This window comes from Lupinus angustifolius, chromosome LG20 (assembly GCF_001865875.1).
Source record: "Lupinus angustifolius cultivar Tanjil chromosome LG20, LupAngTanjil_v1.0, whole genome shotgun sequence".
Classification (NCBI taxonomy): Eukaryota; Viridiplantae; Streptophyta; class Magnoliopsida; order Fabales; family Fabaceae; genus Lupinus; species Lupinus angustifolius.
In genome coordinates this window covers 3,781,441-3,802,893 of record NC_032028.1, presented here as the reverse complement: position 1 = coordinate 3,802,893, position 21,453 = coordinate 3,781,441, and the positions used below count along the sequence as shown (strand labels likewise).

At 30.8% G+C, this 21,453-nt stretch overlaps 2 protein-coding genes across 2 annotated transcripts; both read right to left on the bottom strand.

Moving 5' to 3' along the window:
* LOC109336513 (pectinesterase-like) lies at window positions 8,745-13,548 on the bottom strand. Its single transcript, XM_019573155.1, has 3 exons — window positions 12,485-13,548; window positions 11,734-11,894; window positions 8,745-9,689 (listed from the first exon to the last, which is right to left on the bottom strand). Exons 1-3 carry the CDS (start codon window positions 13,342-13,344, stop codon window positions 8,995-8,997), a joined length of 1,716 nt encoding a protein of 571 aa, XP_019428700.1. The 5' UTR covers window positions 13,345-13,548; the 3' UTR covers window positions 8,745-8,994.
* LOC109335177 (pectinesterase-like) lies at window positions 15,819-17,978 on the bottom strand. The gene is made up of 2 exons (XM_019571282.1): window positions 16,920-17,978; window positions 15,819-16,551 (listed from the first exon to the last, which is right to left on the bottom strand). The coding sequence occupies exons 1-2, from the start codon at window positions 17,950-17,952 to the stop codon at window positions 15,860-15,862; spliced, it is 1,725 nt and encodes a 574-aa protein (XP_019426827.1). The 5' UTR covers window positions 17,953-17,978; the 3' UTR covers window positions 15,819-15,859.

Below are 21,453 nucleotides of genomic sequence, written 5' to 3'. Positions count from 1 at the left end.
TGAACCCTTGTGAGCTAGTTTTAAAATTATAGAGATCTTCCAGGACTTCAAGTATTAGATACTTTTCATGCTTCCAAACTATGTTCAAACCCGTAATTAAGACGATTTAATAAATTGGTATTAGTAATAGCTACGCAGATAACCTACCTTGCTTAAGATATAGTAATAATTATCTTTGACTAATTAGCTGGACCATTTTGTGTGCTACCGAGCAGTAGTAGATCTTCGTTGAAAACTTAGGTGGAGCCATCATTAACTAGAATAGTTTATGGTAACTTAGTTGGTTTTAAAAGGTTAATAATTACAGCTAACAATTAAATTGGATAATTTTTATGTGGCTTTTAGTTTTGTATGAACTTTTTATATTGGCAAGTGTGGTCTCTTACCTTTGGGTCAAAAACTAATTTTTTTTAGATATGTGATTATCATCTTGATAAGTATTGCTATCAGTAATCAAATTTTTTACTTTTTAGTTATCCCGAGTATCAAACAGAGTCTTACACTACTAGATAAATATCTTATTGATTTAATTTTGTATAAGTTTGTTAAGACATACAACGATAACCATCCATAATTTGGGAAAAATCATTTATGGTTAGTAATAGCAAAATGGGCATGTACATGTCTACTTCTAATTTTTGGATGTAATCCCCACTCGTTTTAAAATGGACTAATAAGTTACATGCAGATATTGATAAATAATAAATTAATAAATAATAGTAAAAGTTTGTATAATTAAATTAAAAGAAATTAAACAAATAATTTGAAGTGAGAAAACAAAAACCATGTTATATAAAATTCAAACAAATCACATTATGTCAAGTTGTTTGAGTCCTCAATTTATATTATATCATAATTTATTTGAATTTAAGAATTTTTTGTAAATATTAAGATTGTAGGTGGCCCACATAACATATGAAAGCAAAGTAAGGATCATTTTCATTAATGGATAGGCAAATATATATTTTTCACTTGTTTTTAACAACAAAACTGTGATTTTATTATAATCAAAAGGATATATGTATAATTGAAAATTGTATTTTTCTTTACTTTTTGAAGCAATTGTCTCTTCATTGATGAAGAATATCATAACTCATGAAAGCATGTGGGCATATCGTACAATTAAGTAGGAAAATAGACAAATGGACTAAAATTGTATTGTTTGCCTGAAAAAATTACAGGGTATGCAGGAAAGCTTATGAGCATTGCATACTTTATCATAAGTATTTATGGTGCCCTAGCAGTTTGACATGATTTTCAAATTGCCAATGAATCGAATGAAACATGGAGTAGTTGAAAATGTCATTGTACAGGTACTCATAATCCTACCAGCTAAAGTCTCATATCGGTGGATTAGCAAGTCTCACATGTTTATAGATAGAAAAATTATATATGCTTAAGTGTTATGAAATTTTGTGTGGTAGGAGTTGGTTGTGAAAATAATAGATATTGATTATACAAAAAAATTATGGTGGTTAATTATACAAAAAAATGTTGTATGGAAAGATACTTTCTGAAGTGAGAAGCATAAAACCATATAGTTTGTAGTTTTTTGACTTAGTCCAAGTTGTTTGTTAAACAAAAAATTGTAAAGAGTTGATACTTTTTAAAAGGAGCTAGTAACATTTAAAAATTACTAATTATTCTTCAGAAATTACTTGGAATAGTGTTTAGAAAGTAAAATTAACTTTCAATAACTCATTTTCTAATTTTATCTTTTAAAATTTTAAAAAATACATTAATTACCTAACTAAAAACCCTATTATTTTTTGTTGTCCCACCTTATCTTCAAATAAATAAAAATATTATATATCCAAATATAAAATTAAAAATTTGATTTTAAATTATTTATGTATTTAATTAATCCAATTAATAATTATTTAATTAATAAATAACTAAATAAATCAGTGTTGTTAATACCGTGTCGGTTATCAAACCAGTTAGGGTACTAGTATGATGGTATAGCGGTTCAATCAGTGGTTCATTAATTAAACCGCATACCGGTGAAATTAGATATAAAAATATAATATATTATTATTAATGTTGAAAAATCAATAAAAAATAAATAGATTCTATTTCATTAAAAAATAATTTTAAATAAAAATGGTCGGTACGACCAGTACAGTTCAATTGAAAATCGGCTGGTATGACCAATTTTAGCCGATTTTAACTAATATGATTGTATGATCGGTATAATTACTGTACTGTACCGATATTGAGACTGATTCGCCGGTTTATTGGTTAAACCAGCCAGCACAAACCAATTTTTATAACACTGAAATAAATAAACATTAAATGTATTTTAAGTTACTTTTCAAATTTCACATGGTTATAAAATTGAGTAAGACTCCTATCTAGTAATAGAGATAAAAATGTTATAAAATAAGAAAGGAAAAACAACATATATTGACATTGTATCATTTTTATTTAAAGAGGGATTATATTTTTATTCTTAAAGCTTAAAGAGAAAATAATTTCTCTCTCATGGAGAAGAGTCTCACTGTATAAAATTAGTATTATCAAACAAGTCTAATTTAATAAGAGTTTAAAATTTATATATTGCTAGTTCATCATCCACCATTGATTTCTATTACTTTTGTTTGAGAGTCAATGATGATTAACAAATCAATGATGAATGATTATTGACAATGTAAAAAACTATTACACTGTGAGTATATACATATTAAATCAATTTAATAATCTAGCTACACAACAAACTTTCAATTATCTTCATTGCTACATATCTACAAGCTAGTTTTATTAAATACATAAAAATACAACAAATTATCATTCACTTTTTCATATGATACACTAATGATGTAAAAACTGTATGGTACTGGCTGGTTCGACCAGAAAACCGGCGAATCGGACGTCTAACCGACCAGTGAACCGACCGATATTTGAGTAAACCGGCCGGTTTATACATATATTTTTTCCAAAAAAAACTTAAAAACTCATTAGAAAGTGACCCATTTTTTCAACTCTTCTTCAACACTTCAAGACACATGCTTCCAAGATATACTTAGATTACATATTTTGGTTCCTAACATTAGTGTGTAATCTCAGTGACATTTGTATAATTTTATAGTGTTGTCTGAAGATATGATTTGGTGCAAAAATATAATCTCGATATGAGACAACTTTGACTCCTTGCCGTTAAATATTAAAACTCCAAATTTATTTGTTTTGTAGAGTGAGTTGTGAATTTGTATTTATTTATATTTTGCAGTTGTGAAATGATACTTTTGGAATGATATATATTTTGTAATTTAGACTTTGAATTTGTTAAAGACTTAAAGTTGTTTGTTTATGTGAATTTTGAGTAGATTATGAATACAGATTATAAATTTGAGTATCTACCTATTTGAATTTTTTTGTTATAGGTTTAAATATATATAAATATAAGGAGATATGTCTGGATTAATTAGCATGTAGTTTAATTACTGAATCATCGGTTGAACCACTGTACCACTATATTAGTACATTGACCGATTTGATAACCGATACAGTTTTAACAACACTAAATTACACTCAATCTCAATCATTCATTTTCTTAAATCCAATGGACCAAATTAGTGAATGAAATAAATGATGAGAGAAAAATAGAAATCTTAAATAATTTTTAAGTTTTACTCATTGGTCCGTTAGATTTAAGAAAATAAATGACTGAGATTAAGTATAATTAATATAATTTAAATTGGGTGTAAATGAATCCCTTATTTTATATATATATATATATATATATATATGCTATTTACAATTTTATTATTCTGTCTGTTTCTTATAAAAAGAAAATCCTTTTAATTTGTTGCACCTAGAAGTTCAAGAGAATATTAATTATTATTATTTTTAATTGATACTTATTTTATATTTTTCTTTGCATGAATAGTGAAAAAATAATTACATAGAAATAAGGACATATGTTATATTGAACGGATCCAAGCCCATTCTTGCTACATGTAAAATTTAATACTCTACTCATATAGCTCCCAGGGAACACAGTCAATACAATGGCTTTAAAGCTTATACATGCTATTTAAGTAGCAATGCTCTGTTTTGTTTTCTCATGTGAGGAATTTTGTTCAATTTTCATTTCTTAGACTTTAAAATTAACAAATCTTACACAAACATTTCAAGAAATATGCATAAATATAGTGTCGTAAAATTATATTTTACTAATCTTTTTGGTTTGAAAATAGGCATAAAATGTTTGCACATGTCTTTTTTGCATAATGGAATTGAACTCAGTTCTCTAAGCTGACTGGAAATTGCAGAGTGAAGTTGTTGTCCACAACCCAAAGCAGAGAACATCAATGAGAACTCAAAAGTAGGATTCAGTAAAAAGCAATAAATGTGGTCGATGCTTGAACTCATAAAAGATGTCGGAGAAAGGCCATGGCCACATGCATGGAGAAGATAATGACCCTTTCTTCATGTTCACTTAATAATTCTGGAGTTTGATCACGAATTAATTTTTGGAATGAAAGAAAAAACTTAAGAATTATAAAATTGCTTGGAAACTTATTATTTCCCTTTAAAACTCAAATCGCATAAACATACTCCATGATTAAGACTCATTCACTGTCATGAAACTTATATGGATAAGATAAGCTAAAGCAACTTCACCCCTTTGGATCTGATCCCACAGTTACATATCAACCTAACCCGACATACATGTTTATCCTTTCATATCATAATTGGCGGTCCAATTAAATTGCATTATGCATTCCAAGCGCATTCCTCGTTCTTTAGTTATTTTCATTACCTTCCAATACAATGAAATTGTCGCGGCTGATTCCACTGGAGCAAAATGAGTAAGAGAGATTTGTCAATTTTTGTGCCTCTTCTTTTTTCATGAATGAATTGTCAATTTCCTCAACAAAAATTAAGTTTTTTTGCTCCTATTATAAAAACATTCATATAAAAATGATAAAGACTTGAAATTGATCCCATTAAAATGAAAGGAGGAGGAAGTATAAGACATTCCAAGCATTTATTGAGATACAATCTATCAAACATTCAGAAATTGTATATCGAAGCACATGTGTAGAAGAATAACTTTCCACCACGATTATACTATAAATGATTGGATCCCTGTGTATCGCGTATGCTATACATCATTATTTGGCTGGGATCAATCAATTTTCCATATTAAATTACTGTTTTATTATACTGAGGGAGGGGTTTCAGAAGGGAAAGATTGATTATCATTTTTTTTTCTTCTCTCTTCCCAACCTGATTAGATAAAGAATAAGCCGCAGCAAGTTGGCAGAAGATGGTCCAATAGTTGTAAAATCATTTATTCACCTAGTTAATTGAAAAAATATATTTAAATTAAAAATTTAATAAATAAATAATTTTTTGACCAATCATAAATGGTGATACATGGAGTGGTACACTCTTTTGAGTGGCACAGGAGATGTTCTCATGCTTTTATAAATTATGAATATAAAATTAATGATTTATTTTGTATTACCAAGGAGATCTCCTCACATTTATGTAAGAATTATTTCCTTTCGAGTTGCGTGATTGTCCATCCCAATAATTGTAGCTCTCAGTAATCGAATTTTTCACATTTTGGTCGTTTTGGGATTTAGCAAAGTCTGACACCACTAGACTAATACATTGTTTGATTATACAATGAAAAAATAAATCGACCAATAGGAGTTGAAAATGTTTTCTTTTCCTTGATTTACAATGTTTTTTGGTAAACTAAATATGTCACAAACAAATTTAAATTATAAAAAACTTATAAACAAAAACAAGTAAAAAGAATTTCAATTAACATGTGTGTGTACCTATGAGGTCTAGAAGATTTCTCATTTTTTACATTTACTTTCATTACCAAAATTTATGTTTAGTTACAATAATTGAGTATCATAAATTAATTAAGTCACATATGGAGATCAACTGAAACCAGCAAGAGAAAAAATAAGTGAAAATTTGTATGAAGTTGTATAGTAAGACCCTTTTGGTCAGAAAGGGATGAAGTTGAAAATTTGTTGTCGTTATGATCAGTTTTTGAGTTTAAAATAGCTTATAACTAAAAAATCATGCCAAATCTTTTATACAATAAAAACATTTTTCCCTACTGATATAATCTTTCACAAACAAGATACAACTATCAGACCCTTTTGGTCAGAAAGAGATTGCACGGATTTGACATAATATCACTCCGCCATGTGCAACTGGTGCCCTCTCACATGCATTTTTCATTGCATGACCATTTTTTTCATATCCTCAATGCAGCAAAAGATGATGGACACATGTAATGTAACTTGTATTTTAATCAGTGTTCAATGAAAAAAGCTGACACCATATATGTCATTGGCGTGGAACCACAAGGAAAATATAACCACCAGTAGTCTATTTCTATGGCCTGGATTTTGAATGTGAATTTGGATATGTTGGTCTCAACTATTATTAGTTAAATGTTCAGCCTTTAAGATCTTCTATTTATATATGATTTCAGGTTCTTATGATGGGTCCCAGAAATTAATGACTTTTACAGATATGATTGGTCATTGGGAAGGTAATGTATAGTCTAAGACTTTCAGATGAGAGCTCGTGAAGGGCAACAAGCTTGTGACCAATATAAATAGCTTTTGTATATGTAATAACTATTTTATTCGTGTTATTTATATAAAAAAAGATTTATACACTTATAATAGTTTTTACAATGTTATTGTATTGTTTACGTCCATTTTTAATCATTATTGATATTTAAATAAAAGTAATATAAATAAATATTAGATGATATACTGACTGTATATAAATCTTTAAAATGTAGTGTATAGATTTTACACTCTATTTATATTTCCTATAAATAACTATAATGCATAATTGCATATGTCGTATGTTCTATAATAGAAGAATCAAACTATTAACTTCAACCTAGTTCTAGTAATCGGGTGTAAGATAAATATAAATTAAATACCAGATAAATTGTTTTATCTTATTCTGATCTTAGGAACTATAATGTGGATTATTCCATGCCCTCATCTTGCCCAAACATGGGATAATTAAGAAAATTCGATGTTGATATAAATTAAATTGCACCGAGGTAAACTAAATTTAGTTTATATTTTATATTTGTAAAATACTTTACCGTGAATCCGTGATAGACAAAAATCATTTTAATTATCTTCACTCCTAAAAATGAATTGTCTTTCAGCTACAGTATGAGAGATGACCTTGGGGAAAATGAGGTTGAATTTTACTAATCCAACTTAACACAATTATTTTAGTATTGAATCTAACTTTTTATTGGGTACTATCAATATCCCCTCACCATATCGGAATGAATTAATCCCTCGATTTTTTAGTTAATATTATTGATTTTACGAGATTTTATATCATTAAAACAACATGTGGTGTTGAATCTAACTTTTACAACAACAAAAACTAACTTTTACAATTTTATTTTTTAGGTGCTAAAATGACTACAATCAGCTTAGACAACCCATTCTGTTTTGGGCTTCTTAGACAATGATTGTTGTTGTCATGTTCGTCTCACAGGACTAAGGCATTGGGCTAGCATTTAAGATCAAATAAAACTCAATTTCTCAATAGCTTAAACCCAAAGGTGATATTTTTTGTACCCATTCATTTAATTAAAGCCCGAAAACTTTCTAGACATGTTTAAAAATGCCCAAAAATGAAGATACAGTAATGAGTTAAATAAATATCATCAGCTCTGAAATATACATTTTAATACTAGAGTATTTGTAACACGATTTTACTTGGTTTGATCTATACATCATGGTAAGATGGGTAAAACCCATAAATTGACTTTCTTATCATATACTCTTAGTAGAGTATTTTGTAGCACAATACTACAGGGCCTTAGCCACTATTACTAATAGTAATTTACTACGTGCTTTTTTTGGCTAGTCTTTAAACAAGTATTCCAAAACATATGCCTTTAACCCTTGAGCTATAGTGGTGGTTAGGATAACCTCTTTTTAAAATGATAATTCAGTGATCCGAACCTCTTAACTTTCATGGAACGAAATCCACTATAACAATCACGTTTGAATTCGCATTTTTGTTTGTTTTTGAATCACAATTATTCAAATGAAGATAATCTTATTCAACCAGAACAATACTATCATGAGCAGCAAGTTCTTCCTATAAGGTATTCAACACGGTCATATTCTCACACCACTTGAGAATACTAATATTACAAAATGTATGCATAAAAAACAAGTATGTTATCTAACCATTGCCATTAAGTTGAAATTATTAAACCATTAGTGAATACAACATTTGAAAAAGTTAACTACCCATTAAACAATTTACATTTTGGGACCTTCCAAATTATAGTTTCATTCGGAATTAAAAAAGCCAGTCTTATCTTTCTTCACTAAAACCTTGTTTTGTAAAATTGGTTATCAGTTGTTTGCAATATTAAATATAAACAAACAATATTTACTATAACAAAATCATTCTTAAGAAAGTGTCCAAATATATAATTTTACTGCATACTTACTTTTATTAAAATCAAATTACAGATTTACAGATCCAAGTTTATCAAAGCTCAAATCAGCAAATTCCAATAATCCAAACGAAGTGATTTGTGTTCCCTTATTATTTTTTTGGTTATTTGTGTTCCCTTATTTCAAAAATAAAAAAAAGATCTCATTGTTGAATATATCTCATATCCCATAAATTATATGCCACACATACTCAGAGGAGATATAACACTCATTTTTATCTTTTTTTCGAAAAGTAGCTACATTTCCATTACTTTTCAATAATGCACATTCCTTTTAAAAAAGATATAGTGCATGAAGGTGATATAAATGGCAGGTATTAGTTACTAATACCAACCATAATCCTTACATAAGAACTTGACTACTTATTAGATAATCACGACAATACCAAAGTACTCCATTTAAATTATAGTAATATTTGTAATCTCATCACATGAGATGAGACCCCATGCATTACTGAAATACGAGTAGTGCATTAACACTACTATATAAATACTTTTCAATTCAAATTAGCAAAGAATGGAACACCAGTGGAGTTCAACCAATCATTGCCTTGTATAAACTGCCCCACAGTGAATTGGCTTGCTTCAATGGAGTTATTGATTACTCTATAACCTGGCCATGCAACTCTACCACTTATCTTTGAACCTGGACCCTTATTCATGTACTCTCCATAATACAATGTATCCAATGCAAATGTTTCATTCCATTCCAACCACCCTGCTGGGTCAATCAAGTCATCTATGTAAGATTTAAGAAAAACAGTCCTTGAATACAATTTCCAAGGACGACCTAGGTAGTTCTTGAATGATGATTTTACTGGGATTAAATCTGCAGCAGCAGCAACCTTGCAATTCAAGATGGATATGCCAGTGTTTTGGTTAGGATCTTCTCTACCTTGTGCAGTGAACAAGTTTTTCTGATTTTCATTTGGCTTACGTGCATATAAGTTACAATTTTGGAATACTACAGCTGCATTGCCAAATATAAAATCAACTGTGCCATAAATGTCACATTGACGATAGAATTGGCGTAGGGAATGGACATAGAGAGTGTCTTGGTATCCAATAAAACTGCAGTTGTAGAAGACTGAGAAGTCAGCACCACTCCTTAGTGCCACTGCTTGGTGTTTGTCTGGCCCAGCTGAGTTCTCAAAGGTTATACCTTTAGCTATGAATCCTTGTCCCACAACAGCTGAAACATTAGACACAAATGTGAAATATCAATCACGTTTGATTAAGATTTCTTTATTTTTCATTTTTAAGAATGTTCCCAAAAAGTTCACATTTTTTTATTATTTCAAAAGCATAAGGCTGAGCATAAAATAGTTAACGAGAAAGTGGGCCTAAAGCACTAAATAGTAGTTGGGTTTGGACATGTGGACCCTGTCATTTGACCTAACTTAAAAAGAACTCTTCTTTTCAGGAAAAGTGTAATGCCATGGTCTCACTGGCATGATCTTGAATCCTGTTATTCTGTCTTTACTGCAAATAGTGTCTGCACTTGCCACTCAGAAAAAAAAATTAAAAGAAACTGAAAGGTGTCGGCAGGTGATCCTAAATCTTGGTTTATCAGTGTTAATTCCAAGAGATAGGAATATTTTTTTGGTAAGTCAAGAGATAGGAATATTATTGTTTTGCTTATAATGTATATTTCCCAATTTCTTTGTAATTGAAGTACATTATCTGATGAATTGAGACTTAAGCGGGTGGATAAGTACACTGGAAATCATTGGATCGTAAATTAATTAAAAAAACTAAATAGAACATTTAGAAACACAAAACTAGCGTAATCTTCCATATTGTTATAGAAGAGGAATTGAGGGAAATGTATTTGCATGATATTTATGATAAACATGCATTTAGAATCTAGTTATGACAAGCATTGTAGCCAGTAGTACCAGTTAGTCATTACTAATCGTTGATACTTGATAGTAATAGATATAGATTACTAGGGTAGTTTAAGACATATATCAGCTCACCCTATAGCTACAACAAAGTGGAACCAATTGAGTGGGAGCAAGTGGAGAGTCATATTAATACTCCACTGATAAAAAGGATATGGAATTAAGATAGTAGCAGTAGGTATATAAAAAGTTAAAGCTTATGTCATAAACAAACAAAATATGTGTAGGTTATTTTTATATTTTATATGAAGGGCCGTAAAAAGACACTGAAAATTACAAGACAATTCATCTTGGGTTTGGCCTATAAGACAATCATTTTGAAAAATGAATCCCATAGACAATTGTTTGATCAGAAACTTTTGGTATTGACGTATTAAACTAATATGTGGACACGAGGAAATGCAACCAGGTTAATGATGACGTAGTAAATCATGTCCATCTACAAATTTATATTCTAAGATTCAAATTCAAGTTGTACCCCCAATCCCCATTAAAAAATCTCAAGCTGTACTCTAGAGACAAGCTCACAAGTCACAAGTCACAAGTCACAAGAGAAGAGGTTTGGTTTTACTATTTTGGGGGCAAATCATGAATATATCTATCTACATCTAGAAGCTGTGATAATATTAAAGCCATTTGTTGTATAACAGACATTAGCTTGTGATATCTGACTTATAAGAGAGTAGAGGGACAAATGTAGCATGTGTGTTCAAACTTCAAAGCACTTATAATGATTTACCTTCATTTTAAGTTCCACAACCTAAACGTAGGAATAATATAATTCTTGAGTGGTTGAGCCAACATGTGAACTCATTATGAAGTTGCCAATTTTCTTGACTTTTATACCATTTTCTAATTATTTTGCCTTCTGTCTTTAACTTAACTTCCACACCGTGGCCTCATCAGAAAAAGAAAAATTAATATCGAGTATAAAAGATGATAATTATGAAGATATTAGAAAAGAATTAAACTATAACTTAAGGGCCTACCAAACTTTATCTTTTCTATTTTATTATCTCAAATTATAAATGTCAAACAGAATTGTATAATTAGTAAGTTAATCCAAAACAGTAGCTAAAAGAAAAAATAAAAATCAAGTGTTGGTCTAGTAGTCGTGTAATGTCCTGTTAGATTCCAGGATTAGTATTTTGTTGTGGGTGAGACTCGAAACATTTAACCACCTTATAACTCCATTTTTGTTGATAGTAGGACTCGAACCCACAACCTCTTGCACTCTATTCATTACGACCACTCTCTTCACCATCAGATTACCTTAGACTCCCGTAAAAATATACTTTTGTTACTACAAAAAAAGAAAGAAGAAAAACTCACCAACAGTAGCTGACTGGAAAGTGGTCCAGCCATCCACAACATTCCTATTGGACTTCACTACTGTTTTTCCAATCCCATCTCCCACAAACATCAGATTCGTCTGCTTCCTGCTCACTTCTACATTCTCAAAGTATGCCCCTGCCTTTATGTGTATCACAAACCTATAATTTCACCACATGTACATAACAAAATTAACAGCATAATTGACCCCCATAAATAAATGTAAATAGCTAAACTAAGTCGACCTAACTCCATTTAATAACTGTTATCAAGATGCATCTTACTCAATTGCAGCCATAATTGAAGTAATTGTGGCTGCATTATTTTTTTTACAATATGTAGTATTATTTCATGTAGAAATTTACTACCTGTCCTTAGTTTTTTTTATTTTATTTAATGTCGAATTTTGCTTGATGTCTAGCTTTATTACTGATTGTTGCCATTGTTGCTATTTAATTAATAAAAAGACTTTTTAGATAAATTAGGAGCTTCGCCCTAGAACCTAAAATATATCACAACCCGGCATGCTCATGAGTAATATTTTTTCTAGAATAAAATTGTTGCTTTTATATATTGAAAAACGAGTATACAACAAAGTAAGAAAAATGGAAATAAATGCATATCATTTCAAATATGACACTTCAAAATTCTATTTACAGATAACAAAACTATGTGCTGATATAGTCAATTGACGTAATTATTTGCTAGTATATTCAAAGCAAAAGTTAATACTTTGAACCTAGATACATACCTAGTTGTGCTGGAATTAGGAGCTGCAGCCAATGCTTCCCCTATAGTGGTGAAATTGCCAGTGCCATCTTTGGCCACAACAAAATTAAACTTAGTCTCACTCACAGAAGCTTGTAGGAGCTTTCGGCCTTTTGAGTTCACCCAAGAAGGGAACCCTTCTTTCATCTTACTATATTCAGGGAAGACTTCAGACTTGGAACTTTTCTTCACTCCGGGCACTTTCTTCAACATGGCCAAAGAGTTACTCACATGGTGTGATATCTTTAGCAACCTTTTCTCAATTTTGCCCCTCACCTTATTCTTTCCTCCTTTGGTGTAAGCAAACCCATCGAGGCATGTGTACAAGTTGGTCATTGCTCCACTTAGTAGAGTTTGCAAATCATGGTAACGCTTGGAACCTATTGTGGTTTTCGAAAGTTCAGCAATGGCTGTTTTGAGCTCTACAGTGGTGTCATCAAACAGTTTGAGACAATCATCAAGGGCTCTTTGTTCAAGTGGCTTCAAATTTTTTAGTTTCTTTCTTAGGCTGCTGCAGTTGTAGGATGATGATTTGACTTCATATACTGTTTGGTTGACAACAGATGAAATAATTTGTGGGACAGATTTGGAAGCAAGGTTTGGAAAAGTGGCAAGGGTTGATACACATAGGTCTGGGTAGAGTGTTCCTTGGCATGTTGATTGAGCTACTTGAATGTGTTTATGGAAATGAATGTGGTGTTTTTGTGTAGGACTTGGTTCTTTAAGGGTGTTAGTGAAGTGAGTTCCTAAAATGAATAGCACAAAAACAAGAGCTAGAAAGGGTGCTATTTTTCTGAAGTTCTTCATTGTAGAACTGGAGAAAAAGAAACTAAGTGGTAGCATAGTTGGATTAATGTGTAGATGTGATTGTGCAATTGGGTATTGAGGGAACTAAATGCTATATAGAGTGGTTAGGCAGTGAAATGAACTAATGGGGTGTTTCTGTATATGTCTCAGAGAGACAGCATGATACTTGACTTCATTTGAGTCTGGATTGTCATAATTGACATGGGCCCCAGACTAAGTTAAGAGCTACCTTGATTAATTGAACTCTTCCATGGGTATTGGAATGTATTATAAGTGTGACATTCTTAATCATTTTGGCTCCTGTATTAAGTTCTGGAGTAGCTATCAGTTTCATTTTCTAAAAAATGATAATTTCGTTGACATAAATATCTTAACATGATTGAAAGCATTTAATAAATGATTGGATTTCTATACATTTTATTATATCCAACAACTAATAATATTGGAGTTTATACAAAAAAATTATTTGTGCAGTATTACTTATTGCTCAAATACTAATACTCCTCATAGATAATAAATGACCTAGAATTTAGAGAATGGGAAGTTACCTTTAGTCACACTTTCTGGATAATCCCACTCTGGGTCTGACTCTTTTCTTTTAGCAGATACTATATGAATAGTTTTCTTAAGAACTCAATTAGCTTATTTTATTTATTTTTCTTCTCATCTCCCCAGCATTAAGAAATAAATAAAATAAACAACCAAATAAAAGCCGGTAACAATTAGTTGGATGTCTCCAATTAAATTATTAGATGCTAATCTAACAAATTATTTGACATCTGCTCCACTTGTTAATATTTTTAGGACTCCTTTTTATAATCTGCAATATTATTGCTTAATGGGGGTATCATTTTATTACATTCACATGTAATGTTAATACTTTTTCCAATTTGTAATCCAAGCTTGTTACTTACATTTAAAACAGCATATTGTTCAACTTGGACATAAAAAAAGAGTTTTATATGACAACTCCAAATATTTTAGTAAATGTCAAAATCAAGTTCATATTTTTTTTAAGTCGTAACCAATTTTTGTTCGAAAATCGCGCTGAGAGAAGCTAGTGGAAAAGCTAGCACCTTTCATAATATATTTTGACCAGGATATTACAAGTATGTCTAAAACACTCTATTAATAGTTGTCTACCAAAATTTTGATATCACACATTTATTTATTTATTTACATTTCACACACAAATAAAGCATTTTCCAGGTTTTAAAGGTATGAACTATGAAGCAAGAGAAGTTGGTGGCTTAGTGGTGAAGAGTGATGATTATTGTGAGCCCCATATCTTTTCTCCGCTTCACTTCACAGTGCATGCGACTGTACCAAATGCGTGCACAATCGTGATCACTTCCCTTTCTCCCTTCTCATGGACCAGTGGCACATGCAGATGAGCTTCAGTGCCTTCTTTGCATTTGCGCTGTGGGCCAATATTTCTGAACCTTTTATGTCTAAAACGTGATTTTTGGCCCAAAGAAAAACCATGCGCCCATCTACGGAACTATGTGTGATCAACGTCAATGCTCCACAGTAATAGTCCAAAAATAGAAAGAAATAAAGAAGATAATGGTCAATGCTCTTGCCAAGACTAGACAACTGATATTTGTTTGTCTTAGGCCTCTGTTCTGATGAAACCAAGACAAAAAAATGCTACTCTTTTATGAACAAAATCTCATTCTAAATTTATCAGGTTTAACTTCACACAGCAATGCATCTATGCTTGGCATAACTATAAGATGGAAAAAAGTATCAACCTTATATAGTACCTCAAATAATTTATTAAGTATAAGTTTTTAACTTCATACCTTAATGAAATAAGTCTCAAATACTTATAATTTTTTTTTTAAAAGAAGGGGTGAGTGTAAGAGTTATGATAAAATTGTGTTACTTAAAGATTATGAGTTGAAATCTCAAAACCAACTTCTTATTTATAAGGATAAAGTTGAGTGCTTTTTCTAGACTCCACCTATACTTGATGTGGAAATCAGATCCTCTTCACTACTGGATGATTGAATACTGAATAAAAATAATAACTTGTATCCTGATTTTTTTTAATTGTGCATATATTAAAATATTTTCATATAAAAAAATTATAAATCATCAAATTCACCTTTATTTCATATTCTAGTATTGAACTCTTTAAGTATTATAGATGATCTCATCCATTCATCATCCATGTAACCTAACAAAATTATTCTCGACTAATCTATATGTCCACACAATCTCAAATTTATCATACTTTTATTGTTTAACACACTTTTGTTGTTTTAGTGTCCGAATTTATGACTAATTAGTAATATTTTAATTAATGTTTATGAATATATGAATAAAACATTTTTTACTGAAATTTTCTCTTTTTGAGATAAAATGTTTCTCTCAACTTTTTTGAGTAAAGCAATCATATCCTTCAAAAAGATAGGCAAAAGAATCCAGGGAAACATTTATTATTTATTAAGAACTGTATCTACAACGTAACAAAAGCAACAAGGTTTTACACTTTCAATAACATGTTTACTTAATGAAATAACTATGTTTAGTGCCCCGAAATTGACTATATCAATCCACTCAAGTATGGAAGACCAGTTTGTGGAAGCCAATTATCTCCAGCCAAGAAGTTTGAGACAGTAAAGTTGGCTGCATCAGTAGCATTAATAATATGATAACCAGACCATGTCACACGATTCGTAGTATTTGAGCCAGGTCCTGTATTATTATACTCAGCATAATACAAAGTGCTCAAAGCAAAATCACCACTCCATTCATGCCAACCAGCAGGATTTATCAAACTATCCATAAAAGACTGCATAAAAACAGTCCTTGAATATTCCTTCCATGGCCTCCCAAGATATGTTTGAACAGTACCAATGTTTGGAGCCAAATCAGCAGCAGCTTTAATAGTAGCATTCTGTATAGAAGTGCCTGTGTTTTGATTTGGGTCTGTTCTACCTTGAGCTGTGATAGTATTGAATTGACCACTGAGGGGTAGACGAGAATAAATGTTGCAATTTTGAAAAACAACTGCTGCATTTCCAAATATGTAGTCAACTGTGCCATAGATATCACATTCACGGTAAAATTGTCTCAAAGAATGTGTATATAATGTGTCTTGATACCCTTCAAAGCTGCAACTATAGAAACTGGACATGTCTGCTCCACTTCGTAGTGCAACTGCTTGGAACTTGCTTGGTCCTGCCGTGTTGCGGAATGTTATGTTAACTGCTACAAATCCTTGAGCAACCACAGCTGCAAATCCACATGAAACATATAATAAGAGAGCAATCATCAAATTTATCAAATGTTTGATATATATTTTGTAAATTGTCATGAGGAAGCTAGCTAGGAAAATTTGTTGTGTAACTATATATGTATGTGCATATTCAGAAGAACCAACTTTATCAAAAGTTTAAGATATTGGGGGAAGGTAAATGAATGATTTTAAACATCTAATACGCTCCCACCTGCAATAGCCCTAGCTTGAAGCGTGGATATGACTACTTGCTCAATGCTATGATAACATGTTAAGAGCCAAATTTTAGAAAATATTAAGTGATGGTTAGGTAAAGACAAATAAAAATGGTTTTATACGTCTAGCACATATTACTTTTGCTTACCAAATGTTGGAGAGTTGAATGTGGTAAAATTACCATCGCCGACATTGTGATTACCGGTGATAATTGTTTGATTGATTCCTTCTCCGATTAGCATCAAATAAGTCTTAGTTTTATTTATGGATACATACTCCTGATATACACCCGCGTTGATAAAAATCAAGAAGTATCCACTAGTAGAATTTATGTTATTTGGAGCAGCAGCTATGGCATCGTTGATAGTGGTGAAGTTTCCACTTCCATCTTGACTTACAACTACAATGTCAATTACCACAACGCTGCTGTCATTTGTCGTTTGAAGTAGTTTTCTCCCATGATGCCTAGCGGAATCATATATAGCACGTGCTCGATTTGACATCTTTAATGGTAAACGACCATTATGAAAATCCAAATTTCCTCCATTGTGTTGCCATGATGGTGTGATTATCTTCCTCGGCACCCAACCCTTCACAAACAGTGCAAGTGAGACACTGTGTAGTTTTGTGTCATCGGAAAGTAATGAAGACAAGTCATTCTTCACTATTGGATCAGAACTTGTGCTTTGTAGGCCAACTAAACAAGTTTCTTGGTTAGTCAAAACAGCACTTAGAATGGTTTGAAAATCTTCACCTTGAGAGGTAGGAAGAACATTGCTAACTTGATTAATTATGTTATAGGTGTTTGATAAGTATTCATTATTTTGCTCAGCGAGGAACTGGCAATCTTCAAGAGCATTGGTTGTGTATTGAGAGAAAACTGAGCTATTTTGAAGGTATGAATTCACTAAGTTTAAGAACTTAAGAGACTGGGTCAAGGACTTTTGAACAGAAAAGCGACCATAATCAAAGATGTTGCCATTTTGATTAGCAAGCACATTTTTACAATAATTAGGGTCTATAGTGGAGCCACAAATGGTTTCATGGTTATCTGTAATGGACAATGATGTCAAGACAAAGAAGCAAAGCAGATAGGAAACAAAGAATGTATAAACCAAGAAGTGCATGAAAGCCATTGGTTTTTGGATGAAAGAGTTGGTAAGGATGTGGTTGAAGTGCATATAGCTAATTGAGCTTATATAGAGAGTAAAGATTTTGTCTGATAATGATTAGTGTGAATGAAAGCTTTGTGGATTGGATGTCAACTATAGGATTTGACTTTACGTGTTTGATGTTTGATGCGTGGTTGTCATGAATGTTATAAACAACTCCAACTAGCCAATTATGAAATATTTGATCATCAAGAAATTAGGAGCAACGTCCATTGAGTTTAATAGAATCGTGCATGGGTGAGGATGATAGAGAGTAAAGTATATCAAAAGTTAAAAGAATAAACAATATAATTTCTTTTATGGTTTATAGCAAATGTTATGAGCCGTACGTCAAATCGAAAAAGGTCTTGTATTAGGTTTAATCGGTTTATATGGTTAAACTGTTTGGTCTGACCGGATGATATGATATATAATTAATAACTTTTATCTATAAATATATAATTATATATAAATATAGAATTTTATATAATTAATAACCATGTATAATTACATTGAAATAATGTCTCTTCATTATTTGGACTGAAGTGAAACAATAAATTAGAGGAGTGTTCCATTTTTTTCAATTTTTAAGTGAACCGTCTAGTTTACTTCTCGAGTTAATTCGGTTTAACTGGGTTAAACACGGTCGGACCAGAATTTCTCCGGTTCAAAGCAGTTCAACCCCCACTCAATTAAGACAATAAAACAAAGTCGTTTTCAAGTCCAGTCAACTATCAAACCAGTCGCACAATCCAGTATGATCTGGTTCTCTCAACACTAGTTTAGACTAATGTGGGATTGGTAATTACTAACCAACAATCACGAGACTCCGAGCATGCATACATATATAATTAATGAAAGAGTAATGATATTCCTTTAATTTTATCTTCTATAATCTTTTAATATTTCATATTTTTTTATCTTCTCATCATATCATCAATTATATCTCATTCATTTCTAAAAGTTGTGGATAAACTTTTTTCATAAAGAAAAATATCGAAGACACAAACGTGGAGGCAACTTTATAAGGATATAATATATTTGTCTCAAGGTTATGTATGACTAAATCACAAACGTGATGTGAGTGATAAACAATAATGTCTAAGTAATAGCTTAGTTACGTACATAAAATGTACTAACTACTAAGTGAGAATGTTATCTTTTCTATGAGATTGAAGCCGATTCCATAAAAGCAAAAATTATCATCTTTATGGGTTTTACTTACATTTACATTAAGACGTGATCAAAGGATTCAAGAAATAACAAAATTGCATTAAAGTTCATAACTTTAATGTTGTTATGGGTTAAAATTAATTAGGAGCATATTTAATATAATATTTTTACTGATCGGTGTGGTGGATATTTCTTATTATAATCTTTGGATATTTCCATCCATTTCCAATCCTCACTAGATTGTCAACTTAATAATGGAATGGTGGTCATTTAATAAAGTTGCAAGGATAATGTGTCTAGCTAAAAAAATAGATAGTTGGTAGTTGTTGAATTCTCTCATCACCTCGTCCTTAAAAATGTCTCTAAGAGAAGATACAAAACTTGGCTTCACCAATAAATGATTTTGTGAGTAATACATTTTTTAAAATCCAAATCAAACAAATGTCAAAGTATCAAAAACGATACTTCTTACAACAACAAAAAACGTTTATTTTAAGGAAAAATCCAAAACGATTGCACTCAAAGAGGGTGTTAAGAGTATTATTGTTAAACCCGAACATAAATTTGACTGGTTATGAAAATACTCCATTTGAAATGGCTCCTACATATAATACATGATTAATCTCACCAGCAATTGCAAATAAAACTCTGATAGCATATATATCTGCTAAAATGTCCAGGTCTTATGTGTCTCCTCAAATCGCATCTTCTGAATGAGGAACAGACGAAAAGTAGTTAAATGAGAATTCACTTACTTCAGTGATAAATTTTTTAAACTTATTTCACATCTTAGACTCTTAGTCATCAATTTTATGAAAGTTTAATAATTTAGATCTACTCATTAATACAAATCATTAATTTTTCTTAGAATTAATGGCTATGATAGAGACTTTACTATTTTAGTAAGTGTATATCTCCCCAAAATAAATTGGTGGTTTCATATATGCATTTCAAAGTGCTCGAATAACAGTCTATATATATATATATATCAATTTTATATATTTTTTGTACCTAATTTGTTGGAGGGAGTTCATCCCATTCCAGTCAAGATATTGAATTAGTCATCCGATAATCACAAAAGCTTGGTGGTTGACAAAGCTTGCGAATTCCAATTGATTTGTTTCTGGTGAAAAACTGTGGGTTAATGACTTTTTTATTCTTTAAACAAAGGTGGCTTATATGAGGGATTAGGAACAATAGCTAAACATAGAATTCTCTGAGTGTAAGTTTCTTTTTCATATACTTTTAAAGTCTCAACTCTCAAGGAGTTGAATCAACACATCTTTATCATATATATATAAACACTATACATAGTGTTTAGTCTTTAAAAGTAAGAAACCTCGGCTAGATGAAAACTGACTAGTAAGTAATAATACCGTAAGCATTCAAATCAGGTGCTAACTACTAATTAAATAACTAGAGATGAATTCAGTATTGAACTCTTTGCAAGTTGGAAGGCAAGATCTAGCACAGAAGATATCAAATGATATGGTGTTTCAAACTGTATCTTAAATTATGTCATGAATCAATAATATTGAAACAAAAAAAATTAATAAATACTTTTTTATGTCATATTTTCATTGATTTGAGACATGATTTGGAACACAATTTAGAACAATAAATCTTTATTCTTCATCTAAATGGATGCTAGGTTTAGAGAACAACAGTGTAAGCATAGAACACGATATATTATGTTGATATTCTTAAGTTTATATTACAGCTCAATTTACATGTGTCATGTACCTATAATTACAATTAAAATGCTTAGCTAGTTAACAGCATCAACACCTATTCATATCCTCTTTCACTTCACACAGTCAAATTTGTCCACAAGTTTATTTCTGAAATAAATTTTTTGTTTAACTGTAAATATATGATATCAATGATTACTTACGCGTCTTTCTTTCCATCTTTCATTTTTTGGGCTAGAAAAGTAATTGTTGGGTTCAGCCCTTGAACATTGATCTGATCCGAGTTCGTAGCGGGGAAACTGCAAACTAAAAATTAGGATAGCCAATGTAAAAACTTTTTACATTAAATATCTGGTTTGCTCTTAATCCAAGGATTGTTTAAAAGGTTAAAAAAGTTGTTAATGTTTTCATTCTTATGCACAGTGTTTTTTGAATAAGGATCCTCTCCATTAACGAAGAGACAAATAATTATTTTTATTCATATTTTCATTAACAAAAATGTGATTTCATAATAAATTAAAGGTTAAAATTGTTATTACATATTACATTTTGTATGTTATGTTATTGTGTGATATTTATCTCTCCATTAACGAAGAGAATCTTTATTCTATACTTATTAACAACCATATCCGAAATTAAGAAGCTGAAGTTTAAACCTTTCTTTTAA